We start from the raw sequence: 16,678 nt of genomic DNA on the forward strand, positions 1-16,678 counted from the left end.
CCAACCCTTGGGGCACTCCGCTTGATACCGGCTGCCAACTAGACATGGAGCCATTGATCACTACCCATTGAGCCCGATGATCTAGCCAGCTTTCTATCCACCTTATAGTCCATTCATCCAGCCCATACTTCGTTAACTTGCTGGCAAGAACACTGTGGGAGACCATATCAAAAGCTTTGCTAACGTCAAGGAATAACAATAATTCAATTGTAGATGCAAATTTTGCAGACAATCAAAAAGGAAACCTCCTTTTCTGAAAAATTTACCCCCTCATTTCCTTTTTTTTCAGTAATAGTGCACTGGTTAATAAAATATTGGACATCACAATTTTTCCTCTAACCTTTCAGGAAAATTAGTGGTGGTCTTTAAAATCAACATTGATGCAACTCCATAGACTAAAAAGGCAAAGAGCATTTAAAACAGAAATGTAAATATAGCAGCTATGACCTTCTTCCCACTGGATACCCAGGCTATGTTCTTGGTCTCCAATATCTCAATGAGGTATGTCTATACTATGGAGAATATACCAACAAAGCTATGTGCCAACATAACTGTAGTGCAGAGATAGCCTACAATGATGGAAGGGATTTTTTCATTGGTGTAGGAACCACTTCCGCGAATGACAGTAGCTACGTCAACAGAAGCCTTCTCTTGACATAACTGCATATACATTTGAGGTTAGGTTGTCATAGCTATGTTGGTCTTCACACCTCAGAGCTATCTAGGTCTGCTGACCTAACTTTTAAGTGCAAACCAAGCCTCAGGGCATGGCTACACTTGCCAGTTAGAGCGCATTAAAGCAGCCCCGTGTGCCCTAACTCACGACGCATCCATGCTGGCAAGGCATGTAGAGCGCCCTGACTCCGCGGCTGGAGCACTCCTGGTAATCCACCTCCGCAAGAGGCATAACACTTGATGTGCCCTGGCTCAAGCACTGTGGTGCCAGCGTAGATGCCCTGGCCTGTGAATGCGCTCTGATCGGCCTCCAGAAGTGTCCCACCATGCCTGTTCTAGCCACTCTGATCATCACTTTGAACTCTGCCGTGCCCTCAGGTGATCAACCATCAGACCCACTCTTTAAATTCTCTGGGAATTTTGAAAATCCCCTTCCTGTTTGCTCAGCCAGGCATGGAGTGCTCTCAGCGAATCTTTCCAGGTGACCATGCCTCCATGCGCCAGGCAATCCCCAGTATGGAGCAGTGGCAAGGTGCTAGACCTCATCAGTGTTTGGGGGGAGGAAGCTGTCCAGTCCCAGCAGCGCTCCAGCCATAGGAATTATGATACCTTCAGGCAGATATCAAGGGACATGATGGAAAGGGGCCATGACCGGGACGCACTGCAGTGCAGGGTTAAAGTGAAGGAGCTGTGGAATGCCTATCGCAAAGCCTGTGAGGCAAACCACCACTCCGGTGCTGCCCCCATGACCTGCTGTTTCTACAAAGAGCTGGACGCAATACTGGGGGGCGACCCCACCTGCACTCTGATTGATACCACCATGGACACTTCAGAGCCAAGTTCATCAAGGCAGGAGGAGGAGGAGGAAAGCGGGAGCGAGGGTGCTGAGGTGGAGGAAGACACCCTGGCATCCCTAGATGCATGCAGCCAGGAGCTGTTCTCAAGCCAGGAAGGTAGCCAGTCGCAGCGGCTGGTGCTTGGGGAAGGACAAACACCAGAGGACATGCCCGGTAAGGGGCTTTTATTTTGGGAAATAAGTTATTCGGTGTGGGCTCTTGAGGCGAGGAGGGTTAGGGCTGCATGCATACCTAGATGCAGAATAGGGTGTTGATGTGTCTCTCACATCGCGGTAATCAGCCTCAGTAATCTCTTCAAAGGTCTCATTCAGAAGCTGTGCAATGCGCTTGCCCAGGTTCCTTGGGAGTGCTACTGTACTCCTTGTCCCAGTCAGGGTAACATGTCCGCGCCACTGTGCCATGAGGGGCGGGGGGACCATTGCTGCAGACAGACAAGCTGCATATGGGCCAGGGCCAGGGCCGAAGCCGCATTGTAGTAGAAGACCCTCCCTTGCTTCCCAGGTCACCGTCGGCAGTGAGACATCTTTGAGGACGAACATCTATGGAAAATGCAGGGAGAGTGTTCAGTATAGGGGCCCCCTGCAGCTATTGGCTCTCCCCAAGACACAGATCCCCAGAGGACAGTTCGGCCATGAAAAAATCAGTCCCCCTTGACCCTGTGCTTACTCATCATTTTGGGGCTCCTGTGGGTTATGTGCACTCGCTTTGGAATGGGCAAATTCTGCTATCGTTAGACTGTGCTTGTCTTTAATAAAGGGCGAATCATTGCTTTGTCTGGTGTGAACAGTGCTGGTGTGAACAATCTGTTAAGTGTTGCATTTTGCCTTTACAGATGCAACCTTGAGATCTCAGCCGTCCGTGTTATCACCAGCCGAAAGACTCCAAAGAATTAGGAAGAGGCCACATGAAAGCAAAAAAGACATGCTGCATGAAGTCATGCAGCAGTCCCTTAACGAAAATCAAAAAGGGCAGGAGCGGTGGGAGAGTGAAAGGAGGATCCGCCAGCAGAATGCGGAATGCCGGCACCAAAGTGCGGAGTGCCGGCAACAAAACACAGAGACGCTGATAAGCATCATGGAACACCAAGCGGACTCGATCCAGGCGCTCATAGCCAGGCAGGTGGCGCACTACCGTGCCCGCCCCTCCCTGCAGCCCTTGTCCCAAAACTCTTTCCCTTGTGCCCCCATGTCACCTCCAACCCACTTTCCCCAAATCCAGGTTCTTATCACCACCAGCTGCCTCCAACACTGTAGCTTCACCACCCAGCCCTGCAACCTACGACCCTTACCCACTGCACTCAACCCCATCACCATGCATTTTAGCCAGTCACTTATTGCACAGCACCCCAGATACGAAGGCTGAGTATGAGAATAGGACATATGCAAATCTGTGATTGAACCATTCCCCCATCCCACCCCATTGCCCTTTCTGTTTCCCAAGCAGTTTTAAATAAATGGCTTTTTTGGCTTTGAAAACATTCTTTATTATTGCATTAAGTAAAAGATACGTTAGCCCAGGAAAGCATCAGGCACAGCAAGTCAGTGTAGCAAGCACAGATTCCTACTAACATTGGAACCACTGCACTTCACTCCCACTCAACATTATTGGTGGCGTTCAGCCTCAATTGGTCCCTCAAGGCATCCCCGATCCTTGAAGCCCCGCACTGGGCCCCTCTAATAGCCCTGCTCTCTGGCTGTTCAAATTCAGCCTCCAGGTGTTGAACCTTTGAGTTCCACTCCTGAGTGACTCTTTCATCCTTCTCTTCACAAATGTTATGGAGGGTACAGCACGCGGATATAACAGTGGGGATATTGTCATCGGCCAGGTCCAGCTTTCCATACAGAGAGCGCCAGTGGTCCTTTAAACGGCCAAAAGCACACTCCGCAGTCATTCTGCACCGACTCAGCCTGTTGTTGAACCACTCCCTGCTGCTGTCAAGGCTCCCTGTGTAGGGTTTCATGAGCCATGGCATTAAAAGGTAAGGGGGTCTCCAAGGATCACAATGGGCATTTTGACTACCCCTATGGTGATCTTCTGGTCTGGGAAAAAAGTCCCAGCTTGCAGCTTCCTGAACAGGCCAGTGTTCTGAAAGATGCGTGCGTCATATACCTTTCTGGGCCAGCCTGCGTTAATGTCAATGAAATGCCCATGGTGATCCACACACACCTGGAGAACCATAGAGAAATACCCCTTCCAATTAACATACGCGGAGGCTAGGTGGGCTGGTGCTAGAATTGGAATATGTGTCCCATCTATCGCCCCTTCGCAGTTAGGGAAACCCATTTGTGCAAAGCCAGCCACAATGTCATGCACGTTACCCAGAGTCTTCTGAGCAGGATGCAATTAATGGCCCTGCAAACTTGCATCAACACGATTCCAACGGTCGACTTTCCTACTCCAAACTGGTTAGCAACCGATCGGTAGCTGTCTGGTGTTGCCAGCTTCCAGATTGCAATAGCCACCCACTTCTCCACCATCAGGGCAGCTCCCAGTCTCATGTCCTTGTGCCGCAGAATGGGGCGAGCTTCTCACACAGTCCCATGAAAGTGGCTTTTCTCATCCGAAAGTTCTGCAGCCACTTCTCATCATCCCAAACTTGCAGGACAATGTGATCCCACCACTCAGGGCTTGTTTCCAGAGCCCAAAAGCAGTGTTCCACGGTGGTGAGAATGTCTGTGAATGCCACAAGCAATCTTGTGTCATATGTGTTACTCGAGTCGATATCGTCGTCGGACTCCTCACTGTCAGTTTGTAGCTTAAGTAACTCGACTGCCAAACATGAAATGCTGGCGAGACTCATCAGCATATTCCTCAGCACTTTGGGGTCCATTCCCGCAGACCGAAAGGAAAGAGAGAGCGCGCAATACAAAAACGTTGAAAGATGACGCCAAATGTGGATGGAAGCACAGAGATTGCTGGGATGAAAACCAATGCATCGCAGGGCATTGGGACAGGACCCAGAATGCCCCACACCTCCCCGCCCCTTCCCACAAGCCACAGCGCCAGAATGGGAAGAGGTGCTCTGTGGGATAGCTGCCCATAATGCACCGCTCCCAATGCCGCTGCAAGTGCTGCAAATGTGGCCACGCCAGCACGATTGCAGCTATCAGTGTGGACACACTGCAGCACTTTCCACACTGCGCTCTCCGAGGGCTGGTTTAACTCACAGCGCTCTACATCTGCAAGTGTAGCCATGCCCTCAGAGTACTTAATAAACCCAGGCCCCTGCCATTCCTCCCACGTCACAGTGCAATAAAAGCATTACTTTATGGCTTATCTGCACTTGAAAGTTATTTCAAGGTAGAGTGTGAATTTAAAGCACAAAAGCTATTCCTGACTAACTTCAAGCATGGACACTCTTATTCAGGAGTAAGAATACCTTGTTTGAGTTTAGATTAATCCAAAATGGATTAAGCTATACTGGAAAAAGGCACTCTTATACCAGAAAAGAGAGTCCACCCTTGGATTTTGTCAGGAATAGTTATTCCAGAGTAGCTAATCCTGAATAGTTATTCCAGAATGACTCCATGTGTAGACAACTTTTTAGTGGAATACTTTTGTAAATGCAGATCCTAGCAATATGATCATAAATGGATCAGTACTTTGCCTTATTAGTTGTCTTAATTTGATACTTCTTCCACTCCCACACTATTAAATTGCAATTGTTTCTTATTCTTTCGGAGCTTTCATAATTCCATACTATATAGACTCTCTGTAACGGTAAAAAAGATTGAAACATTCTTCCTCATGTACATTTCTACAACCAAATGCTGGTGCACTTAAGTGAACATCTATATTTGACAACATTCTAAGAGTAATGAAAACTCAATTCAGATTGCAGGGAGCAAATGTCCAATCCAAACATTGTGTTAGTAACAGTTCTCTTTAAATTAACAGTCTCCCCCTAGATCTCTTTCCAATCCCCCAACACATACACCAGGAAAACAAAAACAATCTGAAAAAGACAGAGGACAGAGAATGATATTTAGATATTTGGTTACCTTTTATTCAGTACTCAGACAAAGTACATTCACCTGCAGAAAAGACAGCACGCCTATCCATTTTTTTGAATATTAATATTTGATAGACATATCTGGTCTGTTAAATGTGTATATAGTGATTTTACTCAATTTAATAAAATCACTAGAAACGACATAAGTGTTGTAATGATGCTCACCCTATAACATGGTGATACCCTGTTAACTAGAAAAGTCTGATAACTATGTACCTGTATAATGCATCTTTAAACAAAAACTAACAGTTATAATGATTGTTTTGTTTCAGTTATTTATATGGCAAGAATTTGTAAACTTATGAAAACATTCTAAATAAATAGTTTTTAAAATGTAACCTTTAATTCTCTTACCAGCTAGTTAAAACACAATAAATTGTGTCACATTAAGTTCGGTTAGTCAGCTGCACTTTGGCTTCATCTTACTATGCATGGAAGATTCTGATGTGAATTTCATGACACACAGGATCAGGACAGCAATTTATAAACACCTGACAAGAATTTTCAAGTGATCTATTTTGCAAATGTACTTTGAAGTGTCCCTCATCTGAAGGTATCTGAGCTTCTGCCAAACTGATGCATTGCTAACATCTGCTAGTGAATAGATTTACCCCAAATACAAAAAAAAAAAAAAAAAAAGGAACATTTTGGAAGTGTGTCTTTTATGTACTAGAGAATATTTTATTTGAATAAACTATGGAAACAATGGCATTTTAATTGTGGAAGCAAATCACTTGTGGTGAAAAGATAATTGAGTTTTAGTGATGCTCCATGGATTTATCTTGGTGAACTTGCATTGGCTCAGCAAGTCATTTTCTACAGATTAGTCGATGAAACACATTTGGTAGACAGCCAAATCTGGACAAAAATAAGAGTTTCTGCCTCTCCTTTAAGGGTCATTGCATTAAGGCCTAGGCACTGCGGCAGGTGCAGTAATATACTTACACTATTCCTGTTTCCCAGCTGGCAGAGAAGAATTTCTTCCCTTCAGTGTTTCTGAACCCACTGATGCCAACCCCAACACTACATAGTGTAAAAACAAATAAGTCATAATAAAATGAGAAATATCCACTCATTGCTGCTTTGGCGGATTTGAGCCGTAAAGCGTAGCGTGTTTTAGCACGTTTAGTGGTAAATTATAATGAAATCATTAGTAATCTCATGTCAAAACTATTTGAGCAGCAGAGTAGCTTTCAGTCCAGTTAGAAGGATTAATATTGTCCATATGACTGAAACCTTACTTACAGGCTTTAACTCAACATGTTCCAGAGGGTGTTGCCGATAGCAGTATGTGTCAAGTCCGCCTATGAAATCAACTGAAAATACAACAGTTCCAGAAATGAATAAATGGAAATGAAAACACACAAACAGAATTAAAAATGGAAAAAACGATCTGAATAATAAATAATAATAGTAATAAAGAGCATACACACAGAGAAAAAACATCCATGTAAATGAAAAATATTGTGAGACTCGTTTCCAGAGGGCCCTCAACCCAACCTCCTTATGTGCCTGTTTAATTCTGTGCAGGGAGACGTTAGTCTATCACTGACCCAAAGGCTGTGCACTCTAGTGTGTGCATGCTGCCAAAAGGGGATGGTAGTGTTTGCAGTGTGCATGTGGAAGCCACACTGTGGTAATGTGGCCTTTTATTGCCACCGGATCTGATCAAGCAGTTCTTGCTCAGATCAAAACCCTATGGAAAAAGGGGGGGGGGCTGGGGGGGGAAGAAGTGAAGGTTTTGGACCCTGTGAGCCAAATTCTGCTTGCAGTTAAACATATACAAATCAATGGAAGTTACATATGTGAGACAGGCAGCAGAGTTTGTCCCTTTATTTGAGGCACTAAAGCGACGAGTGAAGATCAAAAGGCGGCAGAGGCGTCTCTGAACAGCCCTCTTCGGGCAGGTGATCTTGTGAGAAAGCATCTCGCCTTTTCTGTCAAGATTTCTACATCAGAAATAATGGAAGAATATCTGCACTTGAGAGGCCACTAATTCCACTTCTTGTGGTCGTTTATAAATGAGTTCTCATTCAAGTAATTATGTTTGTGTCTTCTAGCTCTTCGTTCTGGCCCCCGGTTCTTTGGTTCCAACACCTACACCAAGCCACATTTTTTCATATTTCTCATTGCTGAGCTCAGAGGGTGGAGATTCAGCTATATCTAGACCACATCTGGGCATCCAGTAGCAGGAAAACAGCAAGAAAGGTGCAGCTCAACTGCTTCAGGGAAAACGTTTCTTTGCTCTGAATTTGTGTGTGATAGTAAGAGTGTGTTCTTGTCTGGAATTGCCTTTTCAATCCCCAGTGCTGATGTGCTCAATTCATAGCACATGAGGATTCTTCAATCAATCACTAGCAAATACTATTATTTGTATTGCTGTAGCATCTATAGGTCCGAATAAAATCAGAACCCTGTGTGCTAAGCACTGTACAGACACAGAGTAAGGCAGGGCTCCAGCTGTCAGCCCCACCTGGGACTGACAACCAACATGCAATGTGAGTAACACTGTGTCTACACAGACACTGTGAAACCATAACCACATCAACCTAAATGCTATACCTGTCTGAAGATGGAGTTGTTAAGTTAATGTAGGGGTGAGTTACATCGATGGGAGCTACATTTTAGTGTAGACACTTACAGAGTTAGGTCCACGTAAGCTGCCTTGCGTTGACATAACTCTGTTGTGTACACCAGGGATAAGACAGACAGAGAAGGCACTGTTATCCCTGTTTTATAGATGAGGAACTGAGATTAAGGGCCTGATCTAAAGCCCACTGAAATCTATGGGAAGACTCCCTTTGCCTTCAGTGGGCTTTCCCATTGAATTTAGGAAGCTCAGCCCAGATTTTTAAAGGTATTTAGGCATTGAGGCACTCAGCATTGCAATGCCTAACTGATTTAGACACCTGCATCTCATTTTCGAAAGGGTTTTAGGCACTTAGAAGCCTAAATCCCATTGACAGTCAATGGGATTTAGACACCTAAGTTCCTACAGTCCTTTTTAAAATGAGATTTAGGGTTCTAAATCAGTGAGAAGTTTCAATGCTGAGTGTACTACACCTAAATACTTTAAAAATCTGAGCCTTGTTAGCTTATCTGTAGAGCCCTACTAAATTCACAGTCATGAAAAATGTATCACGGGTCGTGAAATCTGGTCTCCCCTGTGCAATCTGATCTTTTGTGTGCTTTTACCCTATATTATACGCATTTCACAGTGGAGACCAGCGTTTCTCAAATTGGGGATCCTGACCCAAAAGGGAGTTGCAGCAGGGGGTCGCAAGGTTATTTTAGGGGGGACCTGGTATGGTATTGCCACCCTTATTTCTGTGCTGCCTTCAGAGCTGGGTGGCTGGAGAGCAGAGGCTTTTGGCTGGGTGCCCAGCTCTCAAGACAGTGCCCAGCCAGCAGCAGGGCAGAACTCAGGGTGGCGCCCAGCTCTGAAGGCAGCACTGCTGACAGCAGCAGCGCAGAAGTAAGGGTAGCAGTACCGCAACCCCCCCTCACCCCCCCAATAACTTTGCAATCCCCCACACAATTCCTTTTTGGGTCAGGACTCTATAATGACAACATGGTGAAATTTCAGAGTTCAATAGCTGAAATCATGAAATTTATGATTTTAAAAATCCTATGACTGTGAAATTGACCAAAATGGACCGTGAATTTGGTAGGGCCCTAATTACCTGGGAACTAAACCCAGATATACTGAGTTTCAGTCTAGTGCCTTAGCCACAAGGCCATTGTCTCACAGCTAATTGAGCATCACATCATACTGAGAAAAGCTAACACAGTCAGCGTGCTAGCCAAAGTGTGTCCGCCACTCTTTCACTGTACGGCATTTGTTTTACTTTTCAACCTTTATTCAGACTCTTATAACAAAATACAATACAAACATCCAGAGTGAAAGACAGCAGCAATGGGATGTATCTTTTAAAAGCCTTTTGTTTGTCGACATTTTCAGCTATTTCTTGTATAGGAGTCAAACATAGTACACAACTACCAACTGACCTCTCTGAAGAAATTATGTTCAAAGTAACAATCTCCTTGTGGTCTTCCAGCCTGGCCTTCTCAACCCTCTGAGAAGGATTATTACTCATTGAGGTCATGTGATGGGTGAGGTGCCATAGCTCTATAAGCATATCTTGCTAAACAAAATATTTTTCATATTCAAACACTACAGGAAGGAAACTTGAACTTAGGAAATACATTTCTTTTGGGTAATTCACCTCTTCAGAATCACACAGAATTCCTCTCTCACCAATCACAAACAATCTGCATCCGTAAGCAAAAGGACAACGTAAAACCAGCTAATCTTTCCCTAATATACTTTTGTGTAGAAAACGAGGCTAATGAATATTACTGATTGCCAACACTGATTACCAGTCTTTGCCTGACATACGAAATAATTTATCACGTCATGCAAATTTGGAGATATCAGATATTAACTAGGAGTTGATATGAGATGAATATCTAGCTGAATGTTTCTCTTTGCTATTCATAGCCATACATACATGATCTTACAAAAGCCCTCTCCTATAAATATGAATGGACTTGACTTTGAATCATATTAAGATAGCTCTCAAAACAAGAAACAGGTCTATCACATGAGACAACAAAGGAAAATGTCATTTTTCCCTTATAAGCTGTGTTTTACATAGATCTGGCTGACAGTTTTTCAAATTAGAATTTCTCTTTATGTAGTTTCTCTGTAAAAGATTCATTTTCAGTTATTTTAATTATAAATTATTTTTCAGATAATATTTTTTTAGAAATATGATCTCATTTGACCTGCTTTTTTCACTTAGGTCTTAGCTGATTCCCAGGATGGAAACAGAAAAGAAAAGGTAGCCATTAACTACCTTTAGTTATCTGAGCTTCTATTCTCAGCCTGAGAAAAGAAATATTTCTGTGTACCAGCCAGCTACAAGAGACAACTCAGGTTTGGCTGTAGGAGTCAAATGTCTATCAAACAAAACTCTTTGCTTCTGCTTCAGTGAGCTTTTATGTAGAACCCCCCAAGAAAAACAAACATACATACGGATGGCAATGAATAACTGATTTATTTATCTCTTGCCTGGTTAATGAATTATAGGCAATACCTGCTATTGAGCCATAAGACTATTATAATACGCTTTAATCCAGAGAGCCACTTACATCGTGAATATGGAAGCTCTATGGAAATATCATTTGATTTTCTATGTAGTCATATATGATATGCATTAAAAAAACCCAACAGTTTAGCAGTAGTGATATTCAGTCATTAGAAAAGAACACTGCATGGAGTCCAGTCATTAACTACTTTCTTGCAGAGATACACTTAGAAAACTAGGGAGAGAATTTTCAGCACCCTGCAGATAATTGCTGGTTATAGAGGAAACTAGTTATTTGATCTGCAGCTGGCTGCAAAACATGATCCATATTTCCAGGGAATTGCTCTCTCCTTGTGTTGCCTCAGTTTTGTGGTTGTGCCGGATGCTTAATGGCCAGTTTGAAACGTTCTTTAAGATTTCACTTCATGCTGAGCTTGAAAGCTGCAAAACTGCTTTGACTGCTACTATGGGCAGTCTATTAAAATGATATTCACTCACTCGTGGGCTGTACTGGGAGGGAATGGCTGTCAATCTCCCTCAGTGAGAAGAGTGTAAAACACTGCGGGCCCAAGGAGGTGCTCCTGCTGTCATTAATAATGTTAAGATCTATTCTTTGCTGGATAGCAGACATCCATATATGTTTTATTGCTATTAATTCACTGCTTTCACCCACGTGCTGAAACTAAAATTTCTTTTCAGGTTTGGGAGGAAATCACAGAAGGATAAGAAAAGGGGCCTGAAAAGATTATTATCCTACAAAACATAGTTTCTTTGGCCATAGCCCATAACAGTAACCTGCTGTTTTCAGGATCTCTGCAGGATGAGTGCAGGGGACTGTACTAAAAGATCTTTTGAGGTCCCTTCCAGTCCTACAACTCTATGATTCTATATAGCTGCTATAGCTTGTCAGGCCATTGTTATATTACCAATATTTCCTTTAAAAGTTACCAAGTTTTAGGTGTGGCTGAACATGGAGGTGTAAGGAGAACATTCATATGCAAAATACAAACTGTGCTCTTGCAGGATCTTCACATTAACACCATGTTGAGTAGTTCAGCCTGAAATGACTTTAGAGAAGGTAAGATCAAGAAGATCCTTTATACTTGTGTAAGCCCCACAGATCGATGGCTTAAAGTAATGTTACTCTCTGCTTGCCCCTTTAGAGAAGCTACTGGCAGGTGTCATTTACATAAAGTATAATTTTGTTTATCCATAGTTCTGTGTAGTGTGTTTTGTTGCATTGTTTGGAATTTGTTTGAATTATGATTTTATGAACGTGTGTGTTAATGCAACAGTGTTCATTCATGAAAGGACATATGAATTGTGCAAGAGGGACCTCAAGGGACCTCAAGAGGCTCTGTTAGGAAGAAGAAGCCAATACAGTTACATGAGCATAAAATTGGTGTGACAGACTCATATATAAGTGTCAAATTTACCCCCATCCTCAGGTCTGAATTATTTGTAATTCAGACACCAAATAAGTATAAACCTCAGCCTAAGCTTTCTTTGCAAGTAGGATTTCCCTTGAGCAACTCTTCCCTCCCCCACAGTTCCCTCTACCCTCAAGAGACACTCCACTCTTATATCCTGGGTTGAGCTAACCAGATCCACTTACCAGCATGGGCCAACAGTAATTATTTTGCATCTTTATACTTGGCTCTAGCACCTGAGTTGAGGGGGTTTCACAGAAAAACCCTGCACGTCTCTGAAGGAGCCTAGAAACTGCCTCCCTATCACAAGGGGAAACAGTTCAGTAGGGAGGTGTAAAGAAGGAAGACCAGAGGCAACATCAATAGGAATATATGATTGTTTCGCTGTCCCCAAAAAGTACCAGGTGAGACAAAAGGGGCAAGGAAAGAATAGGGGACAGAAAATTATTAGAAACAACTTTTTAAAATGGTTTTCATTACTTGGGACTGGAGGGAGAGATTTCAGGGTTTAAAGGGCTTTCCAGAGTCATATTCCTTGCTCTGATATTGGACTGCCTCTGTAGCCTTGGGTAGGACAGATAGAGCCCATATTTTAAACTTTGTTCCCTAATTTTGGGTGTTCATATTTTGACACTTGAATACTATTCGGATGGTGTTTCTTTGCATTACTACACTTAAGAAATGTTCTGTCTTGAGTACACTTGGAGGACACTAAGACTAGAGTCATTTTAACTATGACTTTCACTACTGAATGGCCTTTCCACTTCTTCAGTGTTTTGACAATCAAGACATTAACACATTAACATCAGATATTATGAGTTTCATATTCTCTGCCAGGAACAGGGTACAAGAATAAGATATAAGGAGCATCAAAGAAGTTACCACTTTAGTGAGGCTCAAACTTTCCTTCACTGGACCACTTTGGCCCTCCTTAATCTCATAAAAGCGTGCTTTGCAAAATGTTCTCTAGCCATATTTTAAAAAGGTACTTAACGCTTCACTCCATTATTGAAATTAAACTGCATGCTGTGCAATTTCACAAAGTATTTTTAAAAGTCTTTTCTTAAATTAAGCTTTTATGTTGATTGCTTTCTAGTCTTTAAGGATCTCTCTTCAACTGAGACGACATACAAAAATCTCTTGAAAGAGTATTACTCTTTCTATATTATCTCTCTCTTGATGTGTCCATTATGTACGAAGTCTGTAACCAAAGCACCTGTAAATTTTAAGAGCCTCTTATATTTAATGAGAGTTCAGAAAGGTATGGTCTTTTGAGGGGGCTGTGTCTGTTGTCCTTCCTAGCCTCTAACTTGACATGTATGTGAAACTTTTTCTTTAGATTTAAGTAAATAGCTACATTTTATTATTTATAATGATGAATACAAAGTAATTGTTTAATTACTTTTATTTACCAATCCTATCAGACTATACTATGCCATCTATGAATTCCACTCTGAGATCTTGGGTTTACCAAGGTTATTTTGCCCTCTCTAGTTTCCATTTTGGTTTTCATTACTACAGTTCTCTCTCCCTATAATTAGAATTTTGATTCATACTCATTTTACCAGGGCAACTCAACATGGGTGTTGGAGTCAGATGCTTTTCTGCATATTTGACTATAACTTATGCCACATAGCAGCACTTCTTTGCACAAGTACTTTCCGAACAAAATATTACAAGTTATATATTTTTCTTGATTATACTTGGAATTCCTTCTTTTTCTTTTTTTAAAGTTTTATCATAAAAATAATTTTAAATAGGGCATGAGGCAGGCTAACTGACAGTGGTGCCTGTGACTGAAGTGTGAGTTATATCTGCCAGCTATTTTAACTTCTACTCCCTAATTTTAACTGGTAAGATACTTGGAAAGAAGAATACTGGATGGAACTTGTTTTGGCTAATGACTGCATTTGTCTCTTTCGCTTCCTTCCTGATCTAACTGCTTTGCTTATAATGCTCTGGGATTTCTGCATTTCCCCGAAATGAGATTGCTGCAGTGCAAATGTGCATGTTAAATTGAGAAAAAAAGTCCAGGCATGGATGTGGATACAAAAACATAGACCCTCACCGTCATCCACCAACCACATTCATATGGTACTGAGAACAGAAATGATGCCCTGCAGCTCTAACAATACAGGTGTTTCACTGGTCTGCTAAAAGGACAGCTCCACTAGTTCAAACAGTAAAGGAGACTGTTATATATAAAGGTTGTTGCATTACAGCTTCAGTCACACCTCAGAACACAGGATCTTAATGATAAATTCCAGGCTGGCTTCAGGGGAGACAAAGCTAGGAGTCCGCATTTTGAAGATGTGCTTTGATCTTTTGTTGCAGGCTGATTCAGGGATATGTGTTCTCTATTAGTGCAGCTTTATCTCTCCGCACAAATCCTGGTGCCCTTTTAAAATGTTTAGTACAGATGGTAAGATTGACTGGAACAGATCTATCCCATTTACAGGTCAATGCCAATTTATAAGTTAGGTATTTTGCTTCCCTAAGCTTGTTTTTTATGCTGCGAGGGACCCAGAAGGCTGTTTTTTGCCTTTTGATTTTAGTACTTGTATAATCTTCTTGCTTCAGTTATTTGTCAGTATGATCTGAATTTTCATCATTGTACTGACTATACTTCTCTACCTTCCTTGTTACTATATAGCCAAGATTGTCTCAAGTGCTATTGTTTTGTTTTACCACAGTCCGAATTGCTATGTCAGGTAATTTTCTCAAGTTAAATCTTCTCTTATGATCAAGTTCCAATACACATTAAGTGACAGTACAGCTGAATTTCCCAGAGCAATATATTTTCATCATTAAATACATGAATGATGAAGTAATGCTTTACCGAATATTTTGGATGTGTAGAATAGTGGACATAGCTCACCCCTTTAAGTTCAGCTGCAGAAGAAAACCCGTATCACAAATGGAAAAGTCATTCAGTGGAAGAAAGTTCTTTTACTAGAACCTTCTAACAGAAACCACTCATAAACAAGCATTTACTATAACAGGAATATCTTTCAGGGCAGGTTGTGTGTTAACTTGTATCTAAGAAATTTGCTCAAACCTCACTTATTTTAAGTATATTGTATTTGTCTTCTCCTTTCTCTTGTCCTATCATTGTAGCCATCCTAACAATACTTTGTGATGTCCCTGTTTTCTATAAATATTACTTTTGTTTTCATTTGATTGTTTTAATTTAATATTAACTAAATGTTAATATTAGTATAAAAAACCTAGGTCTTCCTTTTCCAGAGCACCTTGCCAGTTTTCTCAGAGATATGTATTGGTTTCTTTTCTCATTTGTGGCATTTAGCATTGAGATTTTCAAAGCTGCCTATGAGATTCAGATATCCAAGTCCAGTTGAAGATTTTACCAGTTTTGTCACTAGCATCCTTATTGCCCCACCAAAAAAATCATCATCCCCCCCAGCACCTGACCCTTACTCACCTGATCTCCCTTCTCCTCAGTCCCTTGCTTAGTCCAATACACCATGCTACCTCTCATGCTATTGAGCCACTGCTCCTTGGGACCAGTGGCCATACAAGCTGCTCTGCAGAGAAGTTGGCTGAGAGGGAGCTTGATATAGCTTGGTGCACTAGGACCTATAACTGATCTTGATCCCACGTCTTTCCATGAAACTAGAGACTCATGGGTATGTTTTTTTCTGTACTCTTAAGCACAGTCCTGGGGGGCTGCAAAGGAATTGTGAATAATCTGTGATCTTTAGGAAAATTGAATGACTGTGCTCTCAGCCCAAGGACTTGTCTGGATTGATTCACACTTTCAAAGTTATCTTAGTAAGGAAAAAGATGAGAAACTTCCTTTTTATTAAAACTAAGCTAGATTGTCCTCTACATTTCTTGGTCTCCTTAACAGGGCAGGGGGCCTACAGCTGCAGGCTCAGAATTCTAAATTGCTAATTCATGCATGAATTTTTTAAATGAATCAAACATGCAAAGCTATTCATAAAAGGAAGCAATGGGAAAATTCATCTAAACTGAAGCCATTCAAATTACTGAATCCCAAGATCCTTTACCAGTATGTAATCGGGATAATTTAGGTGTAAGACCTGATTAATTGACTCTATAATCTATTCAGCTCTCCACACGGCCTCACAACATGCAATTACCTTTCAATCCAGACCCACACATCAAATATTAAAAGCAGTACTGAAAGCTATTATTAAATTAGAGTTCTTAAGCCCGATGCCAGATAGCAAAAACTGTCACTTGTAGAACAGTAACACTGAAATAGATGTGATTTAAACTGAGGACTGGAAATTGGAAGAACCTGCCTGCATAAAAGGAAGAAAAATTATGATTTCAAGGAGACAGGATTTGCACTGATGGGTGGGATTCTGATAAGTTGCTGTACAAGTTCCACAAAGGAAAACAGACTCAAGGTAGCTGCCACTTAGAAGTGAAAAAGTACAAAGATCAGGAGTGGATGAGGAAATACAGATTTAAAAAGAGATTCAACTTTAACGGAAAGGCAAGGGGAAGCTCAGGACATGAACAGGCACCACTTAGGCCCAGATGTGATGTCAAGTGAAAAGCTCAGGAGATGGAAGCTGGAGTAAGATTGATTTAACAATAGATACAATTTAAACAGAAAAGCTA

The 16,678-nt window shown here is 41.9% G+C and overlaps 2 protein-coding genes across 7 annotated transcripts in view; one reads left to right on the top strand and one right to left on the bottom strand.

The window, feature by feature from the left end:
- Nucleotides 1-16,678, bottom strand: part of NKAIN3 (sodium/potassium transporting ATPase interacting 3) — a 664,031-nt gene that overhangs the window by 28,972 nt on the left and 618,381 nt on the right. For 2 of the 6 annotated variants that reach the window (XM_073331054.1, XM_073331060.1), the window contains exon 6: nucleotides 6,790-6,860. The exons of 3 other annotated variants lie outside the window; for them this stretch is intronic. In XM_073331054.1, the coding sequence (XP_073187155.1) occupies nucleotides 6,790-6,860 (71 nt within the window). Of the gene's footprint in view, nucleotides 1-6,714; nucleotides 6,861-16,678 lie in introns of those variants that run through there. One more of the 6 variants, XM_073331050.1, reaches the window with a different exon arrangement.
- Nucleotides 1,430-6,245, top strand: LOC140906675 (uncharacterized). The gene is made up of 2 exons (XM_073331049.1): nucleotides 1,430-1,685; nucleotides 2,365-6,245. Exons 1-2 carry the CDS (start codon nucleotides 1,496-1,498, stop codon nucleotides 2,892-2,894), a joined length of 720 nt encoding a protein of 239 aa, XP_073187150.1. The 5' UTR covers nucleotides 1,430-1,495; the 3' UTR covers nucleotides 2,895-6,245.

This window comes from Lepidochelys kempii, chromosome 2 (assembly GCF_965140265.1).
Source record: "Lepidochelys kempii isolate rLepKem1 chromosome 2, rLepKem1.hap2, whole genome shotgun sequence".
Lineage (NCBI taxonomy): Eukaryota > Metazoa > Chordata > Testudines > Cheloniidae > Lepidochelys > Lepidochelys kempii.

Bases quoted from the DNA above. Each gene is read 5' to 3' on its own strand.
- LOC140906675 (XM_073331049.1), top strand. From the start codon at position 1,496: ATGGACACTTCAGAGCCAAGTTCATCAAGGCAGGAGGAGGAGGAGGAA. The intron at 1,686-2,364 runs GTAAGGGGCTTT...TTGCCTTTACAG, and splicing joins AACACCAGAGGACATGCCCG to ATGCAACCTTGAGATCTCAG.